The 18110-nt window shown below is 40.1% G+C and overlaps 1 protein-coding gene across 5 annotated transcripts in view; it reads left to right on the top strand.

Moving 5' to 3' along the window:
• The window catches only part of MCCC2 (methylcrotonyl-CoA carboxylase subunit 2), a 111793-nt gene that overhangs the window by 43249 nt on the left and 50434 nt on the right, over positions 1 to 18110 (top strand). For 4 of the 5 annotated variants that reach the window (XR_009211778.1, XM_058433984.1, XM_032144774.2 and 1 more), the window contains exons 11-16: positions 4382 to 4454; positions 7201 to 7277; positions 9648 to 9714; positions 12698 to 12854; positions 13671 to 13785; positions 16277 to 16362. Coding sequence is in view for 3 of the 5 variants with exons in the window: in XM_058433984.1 (XP_058289967.1) it covers positions 4382 to 4454; positions 7201 to 7277; positions 9648 to 9714; positions 12698 to 12854; positions 13671 to 13785; positions 16277 to 16362 (575 nt within the window). In the remaining 2 variants the exon portion in view is untranslated. Of the gene's footprint in view, positions 1 to 4381; positions 4455 to 7200; positions 7278 to 9647; positions 9715 to 12697; positions 12855 to 13670; positions 13786 to 15050; positions 15219 to 16276; positions 16363 to 18110 lie in introns of those variants that run through there. The other variant, XR_004246335.2, reaches the window with a different exon arrangement.

Below are 18110 nucleotides of genomic sequence, written 5' to 3' on the forward strand. Positions count from 1 at the left end.
TCCAGTTCTCATTCTCCCAGTCAGTAGTCCTGGGATTTAACCTCTCTGAACATTGCTTTCTGCTTCTAGAAATAGGGATAGTATCATATTATCTGTCTGCTTCCTTTAATCCTCCATTCAACAGTTAATTAATATTCTTTTTTTTTTTTTTTGAGACAGAGTTTCGCTCTGTTACCCAGGCTGTAGTGCAGTGGCACAATCTCGGCTCACTACAACCTCCGCCTCCCAGGTTCAAGCGATTTTCCTGCCTCAGCCTCCTAAGTAGCTGGGATTACAGGCACCTGCCACCATACCTGGCTAATTTTTGTATTTTTAGTAGAGATGGGGTTTCCCCATGTTGGCCAGGCTTTTCTCGAACTCGCGACCTTAGGTGATCCGCCCACCTCAGCCTTCCAAAGTGCTGGGATTACAGGTGTGAGCCACCACACCTGGCCAATTAATGCATTCTTTAAAAAAAAAAAAGTATTAAAGTTATAGCTTTTAAGGTCAGCTTAAAGATACGTTATTCTATGTATAAGTCTAGGAAATTTTAACATTTCCCTCCTTCTTCCTAAGAAATTTTCAAATATGCTGAGATGTTCAAAGAATAATACAATGATCACCTGTATATGAACCTCATAGAGTCAACAATTGTTAGAATTTATGTCATTTGTGTGTGAAATACATTTTAAAGCACAGGCACACCTCAGATACATTGTGGGTTCAGTTCCAGATCACTGCAATAGAGTTAATATCACAATAAAGTGAGTCACATGAACTTTTTGGTTTTCCAGAGCATATAAAAGTTATGTTTATACTATATTGTAGTCTGTTAAGTGTGCAGGAGCACCTTGCCTTTAAAAAGTACATATGTTAATTTAAAAATACCTTATTGCTTTTAAAAACGCTAACAATCATCTGAACCTTCAGTGAATCATCTTTTGCTGGTGGAGGGTCTTGCCTTGATGCTAATGACAGCCAGCTAATCAGGGTGGAGGTTGCCGAAGGTTGGGGTGGCTGTGGCAATTTCTTAAAATAAGACAACAGTGAAGTCTGCCACCCTGACTGACTCTTGTTTTTATGAAATATTTCTCTGTAGTATGCAATACTGTTTGCTAGCATTTGATCCAGGGTAGAACTTTCTTTGTTTTTTTTCAGACAGAGTCTCCCTCTGTCACCCAGGCTGGAGTGCAGTGGCGCAATCTCGGCTCACTGCAAGCTCCACCTCCCGGGTTCATGCCATTCTCCTGCCTCCTGAGTAGCTGGGACTATAGGCGCCCGCCACCGCGCCTGGCTAATTGTTTGTATTTTTAGTAGAGACGGGATTTCACCGTATTAGCCAGGATAGTCTCGATCTCCTGACTTCATGATCTGCCCGCCTCGGCCTCCCAGAGTGCTGGGATTACAGGCGTGAGCCACTGTGCCTGGCCCAGGGTAAAACTTTCAAAATGAGTCAGTCCCCTCAAACCTGACTACTGCTTTATTAACTAAATTTATGTAATACTCTATATCCGTAGTTGTCATTTCACAGTGTTTGTAGCGTCTTCACCAGGAGTACGTTCTATCTCAAGAAACTTTTTTTGCTCATTCATAAGAAGCAGCTCCTCATCTGTTCAAGTTTGAACATGAAATTGCAGCAGTTCAGTTACATCTTCAGACTCCACTTCTAACTCTAGTTATCTTACTAATTCCACCACATCTGAAGTGACTTCATCCATTGAAATTTTGAACCCCTCAAAGTTACCCATGAGGGTTGGAATCAACTGCTTCCAGTATCTTTAATTTAATTAAATATGCTTAATGTTGATATTTTGACCTGCGCGCATGAATCGTGAATATTCTCAATGGCATCTAGAATGGTGAATCCTTTCCAAAAGTTTATGATTTACTTTGCCCAGATCTGTGAGAGGAATCACTATCTATGGCGACTATAGCCTGAGGAAATGTGTTTCTTTTTTTTTTGAGACGGAGTCTCGCTCTGTTGCCCAGGCTGGAGTGCAGTGGCGCAATCTTGGCTCACTGCAACATCTGTCTCCCAGGTTCAAGCAATTCTCCTGCCTCAGCCTCCCAAGTAGCTGGGATTACAGGTGCATGCCACCATTCCCAGCTAATTTTTGTATTTTTAGTAGAGACAGGGTTTTACCATATTGGTCAGGCTGGTCTTGAACTCCTGAACTCAGGTGATCCACCCGTCTTGGCCTCCCAAAGTGCTGAGAATACAGGTGTGAGCCACCACGCCCGGCCCAGGAAATGTATTTCTTAAATAATAAGACTTAAAAGTAAAAATGACTCCTTGCTCCATGGGCTACAGAGTGGATGTTATAACAGCAGGCATGAAAAGAACACTCATCTCTTTGTGCATCTCTATCAGAGTCTTGAGTGACCAGATATATTGTCAGTGAGCAGTAATATTTTGAAATAAATCTTTTTTTCTGAGTAGTACGTCTCAATAGTGGCCTTAAAAATTCATTAAACCATGCCACAAATACATATGCTGTCATCTAGGGTTTGCTGTTCCACTTATAGAGCACAGGCAGAGTAGATTTAGGATAATTCTGCAACTGAAAGTCACCAGCTGCGTTAGCCTTTAACGAGAGAGTAAGCCTGTCCTCAGACGATGTGCACTGACCTCTCCAGCTATGAAATTCCTAGGTGGCATCTTCTTCCACCAGAAGCCTGTTTCATCTGAAAATCTGTTGTTTAATGTAGCCACCTTCATCAATGATCTTAGCTAGATCTTCTGGATAACTTGCTGTAGCTTCTATAATACATCAGCACTTGCTGCCTCACCTTATACTTTCGTGGTACAAATGGCTTTTTTTTTTTTTAAACCTCATGAACCAGTCTCTGCTAGCTTCAGATTTTTCTTCTGCGACTTCACCTATCCAAGCCTTCAGGGAATTGAAGAGAGTTAAGACCTTGCTCTGGATTAAAGGGAATGTTGTGGCTGGCTTGATTTTCTATCCAGACTACTCAAACCTTCTCCATGTCAGCAACAAGGCTGTTTTCGCTTTCTCAACGTTATGGATTTTTTGTGAAGATAAGTGAATGTATTTTATGTGGCCTGGTGGTGTTAATTGTAATGCAAATGCAACATAGTTTTTCACTAAATGGTCCTAGATTGCTGTGCCCTTTGAGCAGCCGTATCTCTGTGTGGAAGAATGATAGTTGTTACGTGTTGATTGCTTGTTAAAGGTACAATTTTTAGAGGTATATAGCGCCCAAAACAGATAACCATTACATTCCCATTACATTATTGGATTTTTTAGGAAAAGAAGTAAAAAATAATTCAGAGTAAACTTTTACTTGATGGAGAGAAAGATGTTGGGAAGCATTCACTCAGTTTTCAGCCAAAACAAGATTTTGATTGATGTGGCAAACAGCAAAAGGGAAGTGCAAACTATGTAGAAAAAGAGTATGTATCATCTAAAATAGTTTCTGAAATTGAAAATTTGCTTCATGTTTAGAACTCCTTACAGTAGTCCTGATATATAATGATAAGCCGCAAGGATAAACTATTTAGTAATTTCCACTCGTTTATACATATGTTGATGATCCTTCAAATATACCAGATTCAGAATTAGTGAGTCTTTATTAAGGGCTTAATAATAGTGATAGCTACACTTTAATGAGAGCCTGGCAGTATGCTTTAGTTAGCACTTTATTTTTATTTTTTACGTTTTATTTTTCTTTTTTCTACCCTGTTAACTGATAGTGCTGTTTATCCTTTTATTTTTTTTCTAATTTATTATTTCTTGCTGAAAGGAAGAATTAGCACTTTTTACATTTTTTTTTTTTTTTTAAACAGATGAGGAAACCGAAGCTTAGAAAATTTTCTAGTTTCTCAGTGGGAGAGCTGGGAGTCAGAGCTGGCTTTTCATCTCAGCCTGATTTTTGTAGGTTCCTACTTCCTTACAAGTAGATCATATCTTCACAGCTCTTCTGTTCCATCATTCCAGAAGTGAGAACTGAGACTCAGAGGGGTGAAGTGACTTACTCCAGGGCACACCAGTCATACCTGATATCTTAGATTGGAGCCTGTGTCTTTTGACTCTGAGCCCTGTCTCTACCCAGCTTTCTGATTGCATCCCTGAACCTCTGCCAGTGCACTCGAACAGTCCTTGAAGCTCTAAGTCTAGCAACCAGCCTGTGGAGCCTTTCCTGCTTTTCTTGCCTACAGCATGGTGCTGTTGCTTGTATAGTGAAGTATAAAATCAGAACCCAGAATGACTTCAGGGCATTAAGCAGGCATGTCAAATGAAATTCTAGTGAGATTTTCTGTGTAGTGTAAAATTTTGTGAAAGTGACAACTTCACTGTGAATTGTTTTCCTATAAGTAACTTTAATACAAAAATTATTTTATAATATAATTTCTCAAGGCCATTGTTGTTTTTCCTCTTAGGTCATTGCCAGAATCGTGGATGGAAGCAGATTCACTGAGTTCAAAGCCTTTTATGGAGACACATTAGTTACAGGTATAAAGGTGAAGAATTGAAAATACGAACACTTTCTGCTGCTTTGAAAATCAGGAATCTCTTGTTTCAAGACTTTGATACACTTGACATGGGCTTTGTTGTTGAGAGCACTACGAATGTGTGAGCCAGTTTTCAAAAGGAACTGCTTTATAAAGACAATTTGTAGCTTAATGGCTTCATGAATCCAAATAGTTGTAAATGGTAATAGCTAGATGCTGTGGTGTGGGTCCCTATCTGTGACTTTGTGACATTAGTTGTATAAAAAGGTTCTTATAGTAAAATTAGTAGAAAATACTTGTAGTTCTTTTTGTTTTTCTGGATAACAATAATTATTTTGCAAATTTCAGCACTGTTTCCTTTGTTCTTTGGTGTCCAATTCAACAAGGAAGTTTTCTATTGTGTTTACCTTCCCAGAAGGATATAGAGTGAGTTAAACCTTCTCACAGCTTCTGTGTAGGTCTTAGCTGATTCATGCAGACACTAGATTGAGAATTCAGTATATCCCGTCAGGAAAAACAAAATAAGGATGTTTATAAAAGTTAATTTTTTTAATCTAAACTGTTTCGTTTGTAGGCCTTTGAAGAAAAGTTTTTGAGATAGATGCTAGACCCATAATAATCTATTTGGGACAAATGGAAGAACAAATTTTGTGAATTTTACTTGTTCATAAAAAACTTGAAAATATAGTAGTTAGTCAAAGGTAATACCAGAGTAGGAAAAAAACTAGCTACAGAAATCCAAATTGCAAATATACATTGAGGCTTAAGGATAAATCACAGTACTTTGTCCTAGTTTGATTTGTGAACAAAAGGAGGGTTCACACTGGGAGTAGAATTTATGTTTTTGTACTTAGGTGTTTAAGTGATTAAAAGCTTTTTGTTTGATATATAGACAGGATTTGTCACCAAATTGTTCAGAATGTAACAGTCATTGTGTAGCAGTTTCAAACAAGTCAAAGCCGTTTCTGCTTTCTCTAAAGATGGATGGGCTGTCTTTGTTACCTGCTTTTATGGATTTGCCTCCTACTTGCTAAAAGCCCTGTCACTCTTGTCCCCTAGAATACACAACCTGGTTTCTTCCATCTCTTGACTGTACTGGAGTTCAAATACATTTAGGGACAGAGAAGGGGAATGAGAAGGAGAAGAAGGGAATTGAGAGGCTGGTGGTGGGGGGTGGGGGTGGGGGTGGTAGATAAGAAGGGTGGGAGGAATGAGAATGTGGGAGGCATAAAGGGTGAGGAGGTGAGAGGGGAGAACAGATTTTTCTGGGTCTCAAATGTCTCTGAAAGTTCCTCAGGGTTTCCTCCTGCCTCAGCACTTACCATGTGTAGCCTATAGTCATTTCTTGGACACCGTGCTTTCCCGTTTGTAACTCAGGTTTGGATCAGGCAGTTGGTGAAGACCCTCCCTTTATGTGTGTCCCTAGTAGTGTGGGACATGTTCCCTACTCAGCGCATCCTGTCTGTTCCTGGAGATCCCTAAGCGGGGCCTAGTGTGGGTTGAATCTAAGTAGTTAACAGGTTTGCACATTTGGAGGGGTAACATCTTTCCGGTGAGTGATGGGTTAAATTCCCATGTCTTTGTGCAGTGAAGCAGGACTAAGAATGGATTGCTGGACTTTTTGGAAGTTTACCCCTTTCTGAATTACTTCTGTAAGTGGCAGTGCCATTTAGGATGTACTGCATAAGTTTTTGGCTGGGATTTTAGGACTGAAAGACATGTAGGTGGCCATCAAATCAGGGTTTCATTGTATCACATTAAATAAACATGATAAATTAGCCAGGTGTAGTGACTACTGGGGCCTATAGTCCCAGCTGCTTGGGAGGCCAAGGTGGGAGGATCACTTGAGCCCGGGAGGTTGAGGCTGCAGTGAGCCATGATCTCACCATTGCATTCCAGCCTGGGCGACAGAAAAATACCCTGTCTCATAAATAGATAAATAAGAACATGATGATTTTTAAAAAGTCGTAAATCCAGACAAAGCCAGAGTAAAGAAGAAAAAAAAAAAAAAAAAAAGCAAATCTTTAAAGATTCAGGCTGGGCGTGGTGGCTCATGCCTATAATCCCAGTACTCTGGGAGGCCAAGGTGGGAGGATCACTTGAGCCCAGGAGTTCGAGACCAGCCTGGCAACATAGCGAAACCCCATCTCTACAAAAAATACAAAAACTAGCTGGGTGTGGAGGTGAGTGTCTGTAGTGTTAGCTACTCAGGAGGCTGAGGTAAGAGGGAGGATCACTTGAAGCGTGAGAATTTGAGGCTGCAGTGAGCCATGACTGTGCTACTGTGTTCCAGCCTAGGCAACAGAGTGAGACCTTGTCTCAAAAAAAAAATTCAGTTTTCTGGCTTATTAGTATGTTGATACTCTCTGTTATCTGTTAATTTTTCTTCAATAATTATTTTGATATTAAAAATATTTTTATAGTATCCCTAGTGTCTGGCACATACTAGACACTGAGATAAATGAATAAATGGATAATACAGTAAGCCAATTATTTAACCAAATCAATCAAGACAAATGGATAACTCAACATGTATCATGACCCTTTCTAGAAGCAAAAGAAACCAGAGTCTAGGACCTTAGGAACAAGAAGATTGTGACATGAGCTGTTTTATACCATAGACAAAATCTCTTTGCATTTTAAACTTGGATCTGATATTAAAGAATGTGTAAATATACCTCTTGCTTGTGAATTAGAAGCCCTTGGAAAAGCACAAAACATAAATCTTCTTTGAATTTTCTTTTGAGGATTTGCTCGAATATTTGGGTACCCAGTAGGTATCGTTGGAAACAACGGAGTTCTCTTTTCTGAATCTGCAAAAAAGGCAAGTACTGTTAAAAATATTTCAAGATTTTCTGTTTTAATTTAACGTAATGTTGAAGGTCAAATAATGAGTTAAAATTTATTGCATAAAAGTATAAAAATGCTTAACTAGATGCCTCAGCAACCAGAACGCTGTGTGCGCGGGCATGTGTGTGTGTGTGCATGCGTGTGTGTATATGTGCATGAACGTTAGTATTTGAAACAGTTTTTATGGTGGTTTACATTAACGTGCTGATGAACCATCTGGAGCACTATTAAAAATGTGCTCATTTTAGGAAAATTCTCCTAAGATACTTGGGTTATAATTGCTATAGAGGACATGTACATATTCTCAGATGATAGAGAATACTTGTCCTGAAAGTGCTTCATGTCCTGGTGGGACTCAGAGGTCTCATGGTTCAAAGATTCAGGTGGCTGCTAAAACCTAAAGTATAATTAAAAAAAAAAAAAAAAAAAAAAAAAAAGATTCAGGTGGTTCTGAGACATGATCTGTTTATTCTCTTCTATCCCATTATTGCTTTAACTTTATTGTATTTTTACTTTTTGGAAATGAGAATAGTGGGTCTTTGTTACTGGACCTGTGGCTTTAAAAAAGGAAGTTCTTTTTATTTATTATTATTATTATTTAATTCAGTCCTCCAAGACATCAGAAAAAAGAGGGAGTTCTTGAATATCTTTTGGCTTAGTTATTATTTGATTTCATGTATCGTCTCAGATTTACCTAAACTTGGATAAATGTAATTCATATACTTATTTGATAAAAATGTCTTTTAAAAAAATTTTAATTCACCAAACTGCTTCAGGAAGTAAAATGTTTCCTTAAGAAAAAATATGTTTAGTATTGCTTTTTCTCTTGAAATAACAGGGTAAAAGGTCTCTTTATTGATGCAGATAATAGGCAGTTGAGTTCTTTCATACCCTGATTGAGGAAGAATTTGTCTTTGGTGAAATTTTTTATCAGTAAAATTGGTTTCTGTATTCTGCTATTTATTATTACTCCTTCAACTCGATTATAAAATGAGAACAAGAAATTAAAAGTAACAAAAATAAAAAATCACTTATAATTATACCAGAAATAGCTTTTAGTAACATTTTATTATTTTTTCTTAATAGTTTCCTTTTTTAAAAAATTGATATGCTATATATAGAGAGGTTCTGCGTGTTTTCATTTAATAGTATATAGACAGTATTTCTCAAAATATTAGATATTCCTGAAATAATGACTTTTAATGAATATATAATATACTTATTTCAATAGAGGAAATGTCAGACTGAGTCCAAACAAACTCTGCCTGGCTTTATTTGTCAGCTTGGCACAAATAAACCCCAGAGGAGTTATGTTTGGCCTCAGCCTGATGTTTCATTTGTTGAAATAAGCCCCAAAGGTCTATGTGATTTTCTCATTCTTGTAAATGTAGTCATATTGAAGTCGAGCAATTACTTTGCAATTTTGTACCTGACAAGGCATTTCCAGTAGAGGTAAAGAGAAATTCAGATAGACTAAAACATAAAGGAAATGGTTTATAAGAGTTTCCTAACTCATACAATCTTTAGGGAAGAAATAGTTGTATTTTTGTATCATTAAATAATTTCCTAAACTCAAGGTTAGAAGATTTCTATCACTCATCTAATCTAAAATTCCATTTATCTGGGGAATGGTGGCAAGGATGATATATTTACTATAATCTTAATGCATTAAAGAATTTCAGATGATCATCAAAATGGAAATGTCATCTTCATATCCCAGGAGGGTTTATATTCTGGCTTTTCTAAAGCGGAGAGCTAGAGAATTGTCATATAGCAGAGTTCAGCAATTCTCATTGGCATCAGTTCTTTCTTTTCTGTTACTTAAGTTTCACTTGCTGTTTACAATGTTAGTGATTGACTTCATCTTTGCCGCCAACAATAGTCTTAGAGTCATGTGCCAGTGATTATACAGGTGATTGTGCAAAACCAGTATAGTACAAACCTACAGTTACATATCCTATTGATAGAGGAGTAGCACTGTACTATTACTATTACTCTTACTATAAGGTAAGACTAGCCAAACAAAGGATATTCTTAGCCAGGAGTGGTAGCACACACCTGTAGTTCCAGCTACTTGGGAGGCTGAGACAGGGGGATTGCTTGAGCCCAGGAGTTTGAGGCTGCAGTGAACTATAATTGTGCCACTGTACTCCAGCCTGGGCAACAGAGTGAGACCATGTTTCTTTAAAAAAATAATAATAATAAGAAGAAGAAGAAGAAGAGAAAAAATTTTAAAGGGGAGTATTCTTTCTTGTCTTTGGCTGAAGTGGTGGTGTTTATAGAATGCATGATGATAATAGAGTTAATTCCCTTTTAAAAAGATTTTTATGTTATTTGCTTATAGGGTGCTCACTTTGTCCAGTTATGCTGCCAAAGAAATATTCCTCTGCTGTTCCTTCAAAACATTACTGGTAAGAAAATAGCTTAATCAGTTTGGTTGTATTGATTCCAGAGCTGTACCATCAGTGTGGCTCATGTATTGGACAGCACACATGTAGACCACTTCATCAGAGCAGGAAGTTCTACTGGACGTGCTCTTTCTGGAGGCCCTTTAAGAGTTAGCACTTTTCGGCTGGGCGCGGTGGCTTACCCTTGTAATCCCAGCACTTTGGGAGGCCGAGGCAGGCGGATCATGAGGTCAGGAGATCGAGACCACGGTGAAACCCCGTCTCTACTAAAAATGGTGGAGGGCCTGTAGTCCCAGTATCGGGTGAGGCAGAAGAATGGTGAACCGGGGGGGTTGCAGTGAGCCGTGGCCCTCTGAGGAGATTATCCATATTTTCTTTCCCCCAAGTAGCTGGGCCTACAGGCATGTGCCACCATGCCTGGTTAATTTTTGTATTTTTGTAGAGACGTAGTTTCACCCAGACCATGTTGCCCAGACTGGTCTCAAACTCCTGAGCTCAAGCAGTCTGCCCGCCTTGTTCTCCCAAAGTGCTGGGATTACGGACATGAGCCACAAGCCACCACACCTGGCTGATTATCCATATTTTCTAAATGAAGCTATTTCTGAGTTATGTACGTGATCAGCATTCACATGGCCACCCTTTACTCCTGTGTGTGCACAGCCACACACCCAGAAAGCAGCAGGAGCATGATCTGATCACTGCAGAGAGCATTATGCTTTTCCTAGGACCCTTTTCCTCCTCCAGATTTCAGGCACGTGCTACGGTCTTCCCTTTTATTGTACAGTTAATTCTACTTGAAGTAACATCATTTTAAAATGTATGTGTATACCCTGAACCAAAGTCTGGGGATTCGAGTTTTGGCCCCAAAGAATGGTATGACCAAAGTGAGATATGTCACCTCTCTGGACTTTTCTCCAGAGATGATCTTAACATGATAGATAAATTGATTTTTAAGGTCTGTTACGGTTCAAGAGTGAATTCTCCGATTCTCTGGTATCCTTCATTATATGTTGCAGAGTGTCTGAGATATACAGGGCACTCAGATATGTTGGTTAGCAGAAAACAGCCTCCCCCATCCCAGGCTACCTCAGCTTCAAAGGAAGGAGAGGCTCTTAGTAGTTGTTGGGATCATGCAAGCCTCTATGAGAAGGGGGAGTCAGGCTCTTGGCAGTCAACAGGGCTTGAAATAGTACTGGTGCTAAAGCATCTTCATCCTGTGAGCTACTTAGGTTCATGATATTTGGTTAGATGAGTGTTGAGAGAAGTTATATCCAAATGGCAGCCTAAGAGGGTCCTGCGTGGCAACTTATGTAAAAGGGCAGATAGAAAGGATTCTGAAGCCTAACTATACCAGAGTTCTTGTTTTTAATAATGATTCCTGGATTGTTAACCACCAGGCAGTTAAAACTCTGTGGTTTGAAGATATCTACATTTTTATTTTGTTTTGGCCCTGTTGGGTTGAGTTTAGTTTTTCAGCATTGCATTTGAGGTTCCTGTGGGATATTCACCTGGAGGCATATAGTAGCAGGTGAATAAGTCTCAGTACAGGAGAGGTGTTTTAGGTAGAGATGCACATGTAGACATCATCAGAATATGGAGGTAATTTTAAAGCTGTGGGAATAGATAAGAACCCCCCGAGAGAAGAGAAGAAGGTTCAGTGACAGTCTTCGAGTACTTCTGATTTTTTCCTTTTTCTTCAAGAGTAAAGGAAGACAGGGAGCATGATTATGCAGTTTTCTTAAGATGGGAAGGAGAAGGATTTGAGAAAGCAAAGTGAGATGCCTCACTCTTCTTTTTGAAGGCAGGATCCCCTCCAGAGAATAGAGGGGTGATGGGTTGGGTTGGGTGGGGTAAGAACTTGAAGATAGCTGATATTTGAAGTAGGTATGGTGGGAATGTTACAGTGGAGTCAAGGCTGAGGAGATTGAGGAGTTTCTGAGCTTTTCTGAGGGTCTGGCTGAGTAGGGTAGCTGCAGGAAGCAGGTGGTGCCAAGTAAAGGGCTGTGCTGCCATTCCTGTGGTGACTGCAGGAGGCACATGCTCTGGGGGAACTGGTTGGGTTGAATTGGATGACCAGATACTGGAGTTTGGCAAACCAGGGATAGTGGCAGTCAATGAGGCAGGTGAGTCTGCAGGTCCACAGATGGAAGAAATGCCTTCGCTGGAGACTGGCAGGGTAAGGAGACAAGCAAAGCCCGACTCAGTGTTATAAGGCAGAGAAAGAGGAACCCAAGTTCTGGAAGGCAGTGAAGTTGCAGAGCAGCCTCCACAGAGCTAGGGGCTTGAAGAAATAGAAGGATCCTGTATTGAAATGGAAAAATAGTGTTTTTTTAACCTTGCTATTGAGTCATTGGCAGGGACTGTTAGCATCTCTATGAAACATTCATCTTTATGTCATCAAAGTTTTAAAGCATCAGTTTAGAAAGAACAGTCTGTTTTAAAACCAGGTCAGTGAAGGCTGAAGCCCTCATAGTTGGGCTCATCACAGCACTTTGTCCTTAGCTAGCCATGTCACATTCTTTTCAGCATCAAGCTGCTTCTTTGACATCATCTCTTTTAAAAAATTTTTATGTATTTATTTTTAAATAGAGGTAGGGTCTCGCTTTGTTGTCCAGGCTGGTCTCAAACGCCTGGCCTCAAGTCATCCTCCCACTTAGGCTTCCCAAATTGTTGGTATTATGGGGGTGAGTCACTGCACCCAGCCGAGATCATCTCTTGAAGATAGATTGCATCCTCATATTGTTTGAAGGTTTCTGTGTGCATCCAGATGAACTGCTTTAAGAAAATTTAGAAAGCGATTAGAGAAAATTTTATTTTATCCTTTTAAAGCAAACTTTTTAACGGCATGTTTCACATATAAACATTTTCTTAAGGCGAGAGGCGTTTAGTAAAATGAGTTTAGTAAAACAAGATGTCCTTTTGGTGGAATTGCATTCCGCATATTAATCCCATCACCCAGAGGCTCTCTTTCTGATCTTTCTCTCAGGATTTATGGTTGGTAGAGAGTATGAAGCTGAAGGAATTGCCAAGGATGGTGCCAAGATGGTGGCTGCTGTGGCCTGTGCCCAAGTGCCTAAGATAACCCTCATCATTGGGGGCTCGTATGGAGCTGGAAACTATGGGATGTGTGGCAGAGCGTATAGGTAGGGTGTCATGAGTTTCTCTGAAACAAAGAAACATGCTTCAAGTATAAAATACATGGTCAGTTTATTTCAGGTTTATTTGAAATAAAGAATGCCATTCCCAGATCTCAATCAATTATACCTTAATTTGTATCATCTGGAGGGGTGAAATGAAATTTAATGCCAAAGGTGTTAATTGGAAGAAATCTACAATGGGAGTCAAGAAATACTTGAAATGGCTGATAATGAAAATGCCACACATTAAGATTTGTGCAGTGCAGCTAAAGTCTGGCTCTGAGAAAGGTATGTAGACTTAAAGGCATATATGGGAAAAGAAGCAAGACTGCAAGCCAGTGAGCTAAGCCTTCATCTGTGAGAAGTTCAAAGAACAGCACATTAAACGCATGACAAATAGAAAGGACATAATGAAGAGCAGACATCAGATAGAAGAATCAGTATAGCCCAAAGTTGGTTGGTTTGAAAGTTTAACAAACTTGATAATCCTATGCTTAAACTAAAAAATAAAGAGAGACAGCACATATAACCACTATCAGGAATGGAAAACAGGACATGACTGTAGATCATGAGAGGATATTATGAACACTTTTATACCCAGAATTACATGGAGAACTTAGAAGTCCTGTCCGTGCTCAGGCCCCTCCTCTGGAGTCTAGTCTGGGGTAGGTTCCAGGCATTTGTATATTTGTGAAAGCTCCACAGATGATTGTAATGTGCAGCCAGAATTAGGAACCACTAATTTAAAAGGCAAACATGGGCCTCTGAAAATCTAGGTTGTATATTGACTTAATTTGTTTATTATTTCTTTTTTTCCCCCAGCCCAAGATTTCTCTACATTTGGCCAAATGCTCGTATCTCAGTGATGGGAGGAGAGCAGGCAGCCAATGTGTTGGCCACGATAGCCAAGGACCAAAGAGCCCGGGAAGGAAAGCAGGTGAGTGTTGTTTTCTCTTGTTTCTCTCTGGTTTTGCCTCTCACCATAAACACCCTAGAGCCAAGGAGCAGCGTGCCTGGAAGCCCTTGGTGTTCATGGCTGGGGACCCGGCACACTCTGCCTGGCCATATTTAGACTGTGCTGCCCTGGAAGTTGTTCCAGCAAATCACATGATTTCTGTCCTTTATCTTTTTAAAGCCATTTCATCTGGGGTACTTTCTTTGTGGCCATTTAAAATTGTTTCAGAATTTCCAAGAAAACATTTTTTATTTTATTTTTATTTATTTTTTAAATTTTTGAGACAGAGTCTCGCTCTGTCACCCAGGCTGGAGTGCAGTGCCGCAATCTTGGTTCACTGCAGCCTCCACCTCCTGGGTTCAAGTGATTCTCATGCCACAGCTTCCTGAGAAGCTGGGATTACAGGTGTTTGCCACTACACCAGGCTAATTTTTATATTTTTATTTATTTATTTATTTATTTATTTATTTATTTTGAGACAGTCTCACTTTGTCGCCCAGGCTGGAGTGCAGTGGTGCGATCTTGGCTCACTGCAAGCTCCGCCTCCTGGGTTCACACCATTCTCCTGCCTCAGCCTCCCGAGTAGCTGGGACTACAGGCGCCTGCCACCACACCCGGCTAATTTTTTTGTATTTTTGGTAGTGACGGGGTTTCACTGTGTCAGCCAGGATGGTCTCCATCTCCTGACCTTGTTATCCACCCGCCTCAGCTTCCCAAAGTGCTGGGATTACAGGCGTGAGCCACCGCACCCAGCTTAATTTTTGTATTTTTAGTAGAGACAGGGTATCACTATGTTGGCCAGGCTGCTCTCAAACTCCTGACCTCAAGTGATCTGCCAACCTCCCAAAGTGCTGGGGTTACAGGTGTGTGCCACTGTGCCCAGCCAAGAAAACACTTTAGAAACTGACATTAAGTATCTGAGGCATAAAGATGTTTGATTCTTAGTCATTTGTACTTAGTGAGGTTTAAATAAGTCTGATGTACTACTTTGATTTTATGACCAAAAGCAGCAGAATTTTGTTCTTTGTATTTTACTTTTAGATTGTTGTTAAGGATACCCTGAGTGGGAGGGCTCCGTCATCTATTGAGAATTGAATAGCATTATCCTGTGTATAAATGAAGAAAAATGGAAAGGGCAGTGGAAACTTGATGAAAGGCAGATCAGCAAGCGGCTGCTTTTAAAATGAATTCTTTTGTTTGTGTCTCTGTTGGAGATTGTTTTGAAATTTTGCATTAATTTTTATTAGTTACAACTTTTAACTCCTGCGTAAGCACCAAGTATGAAGATGATGGATGTGTGTTCCTGAAGTTGCTTAGGTGCACTGTTATCTCATTATGGGAAGGGATGGAATGGAGGGAGCCCTGTCTGCTCTGTACAGGAATCATCAAGTCTTCCACCTAGATTGTGGAGTAAGGTACTGCCTCCCTGAATGCATCCACCCATGCCTCACATCCCTAGTTGTCTTTTCCGAGCACTGGGAACTCTGGAGGCTTACACTGAGGTTTCACATTCACTTTAGTATCTACTAGTATCAAAGGAAATGGATAGCTTTGCTTTCATGCGAGTGGTTGGGGTGTGGGGCTGTGGGGGGGGGGAGGTAGGATATGAAATTCTACCTGATACTTCAAAGACGTCTGAAATTCTGTGAAGCCTAGCATGGTGATCTCTTATTAAGTAGTTCTTTGATTACTTCAATATACAGATACATGAATTCGTTTATTTTTATATAGGAAAGGAAAGCACAGTGTGTTAATGGTTCTCCCTCAGAATTCGTGACCTAGACAATGATATTAAGGTATTAGCATATTTACATAAAAGAAGGTAGAGTATTTGAAATAAGTCTTTGTTTCTGGTGTTGAGTTGCTTTTTGAGTTGAAAGTATTTTTCAGGGTTTCAAATTAAGTTCTGAAGATTTTTACATCTGAATTAATTATCACTTGATCCTTGTAATACTGATGGGAAGGCTGTGAAATTCTTAATTGGGGGAAAATATCTCTCAGTTCTCTGGGAACTTGACTGAAAAGGTTATTCAAGATTTGGTTGGTATTTTACCCCTTTGAGCGTAAACATTTAAGCTTAAGTTTTAAATTTTGGCTATTTTAAATGAGAATCTCATACTTTTCCACATTCTTAACTGGCGACTGCTAAGTGTAATGCAGCCCTTTTGTTGGGTTGTATAATTCCCATCTATTATTGTACCCTGCTGTGATACACAGTACCCTGGGTTTTCACCTTACGTGAAATAGCCTCAGGATATTGTCTCTGTTAGGAGAGATGGGATGGGGCACTAACTTGATACTCATGTCTTAGGCGAGAGCATGTATGTTAATGATCACTTGTAATTTATACATCACCATGCACATGTTAGATGTAACATTATTATTCCTGAAATCTGTTGTTTCTTTTGAATTGAGATGTTCACTGAAGCTGTTCTCACTGAAGCTGACTTACTCATGGCCTCTTTTCCTTTAGTTCTCCAGTGCTGATGAAGCGGCTTTAAAAGAGCCTATCATTAAGAAGTTTGAAGAGGAGGGAAACCCTTACTATTCCAGCGCAAGGTGGGGGCCAGAACATCACTAACTCTCTGATGGGTGCGGATGGCAGTCAGGGGAGCAGTTTTACAGAACTCTATGTATTCGAGATGGTTCATAGGAACTGGAAAATAACATTTGGACACACTTAATTTTATACTGTTGTTTCTTTACAATGTGAATGGCTACTGCTGAAATGCCACCCCTCCTCCCAGCATCCCTGCGCTGTGGACTCACCACCACTGGTCTGATTCCCGCTTCCCTTGTCTTGCCCCTAGTTGAAGTGTCTGGGGCCTAGAGGAGTCCTGCAGCCCAAGGTGTGGGCCATGCTAGGAGCTGAGAATAGGTTATAAGCTTGGCTATGTTACATCAGCAGTTCTAATTTTTGCTTAAAAACCCCTCTCCTTGATCATTTTGTTTTTACCCCATTTTAAGCATGAGATTGGTTTAACACTTACTGGCATTTGTTGACAAGTATGCTTGTAGGTTTGGAAGGTGATTAGTCACCGCCAGGGTCTGTGTGTCAGCGCCAAATAATTACCTCACAGACCATTGCCGCTGTTGGCTCTGTTTGTTTCTTACACCACTTAATGAGGTAATAAATTATCACGCCTGTCCCAGCCGAAGACCCGCTGGTGCCTGCTTTCACATCTTTCTTCAACAACTTTAGTGTTCTGCATTCTGAAGACTAATCTAAGCTTCATGTCTTCCTTTCATCCCTTGGGCAGATGGAAAAAAGAAAGTAACTCTTTCTGCATCTTGTAAAATTAACTTATGTTGTAATTTATGCTGGCGAAGGCAAACTGGAGAGGAGAGGGGAGAGAAAAGAAAATCAGGCCAGGCACAGTGGCTCACACTTATAATCCCAGCACTTTGAGAGGCCAGGGCGGGCAGATTGCTTGAGCCCAGGAGTTTGAAACCAGTGGGGCAACATGGCGAGACCCGGTCTCTACAAAAAAGATACAAAAATTAGCCAGGCGTGATGGTGTGCACCTGTAGTCCCAGCTACTCAGGAGGCTGAGGCAAGCAGATCAGTTGAACCTGGGAGGTCAAGGCTGCAGTGATCCGAGATCATGCCACTGTGCTCCAGCCTGGGTGACAGAACAAGGACCTATCTCAAAAAAAAAAAAAAAAAGCAAAAGTTACAGTCCATTACAATCATTTGAATGGTTCCTTGGTGGATACAAAGACAAAACATACTGATTTTCAAGAACATAATTAGTTTGAGGAGATAAATAATACCATTTGGGTGTGTGTATGTGTTTTTGTTTTTGTTTTCTTTAAAGACAGAGTCTCACTCTGTTGCCCAGGTTGGAGTGCAATGACGTGATCTCAGCTCACTGCAATCTCTACCTCCCGGACTCAAGTGATCCTCTTGCGTCGGCCTCCAAAGCTGGGACTACAGGCATGTGCCACCACGCCTGGCTAATTCTTTTGTACTTTTTGTAGAGATGGGGTTTCACCATATTGGCCAGGCTGGTCTTGAATGCCTGAGCTCAAGTGATCCTGCCTTGGCCTTCCAAAGTGCTAGGATTACAGGAGTGAGCCACCTGTAATCGTGGCTGGCCAGCATTTGGGAATTTTTAAAGGTTTTTTGCTAAATATATATTTTTACAAACAAATTTACAGGTATATTTTATTGTGGTGGTTTGATTCATTTAATTAAGAACAAAATATTTTATAGTCTTTGAGAGCTAAACATGTTCCTGATTTTATCATCATGTAAACCGACATATAGTAGCCAGTAAATGCAAAGAAGCAATAGAAAGCCGTAT

This window comes from Hylobates moloch, unplaced genomic scaffold (genome assembly GCF_009828535.3).
Source record: "Hylobates moloch isolate HMO894 unplaced genomic scaffold, HMol_V3 SCAFFOLD_23, whole genome shotgun sequence".
In the NCBI taxonomy this organism is placed as follows: Eukaryota; Metazoa; Chordata; class Mammalia; order Primates; family Hylobatidae; genus Hylobates; species Hylobates moloch.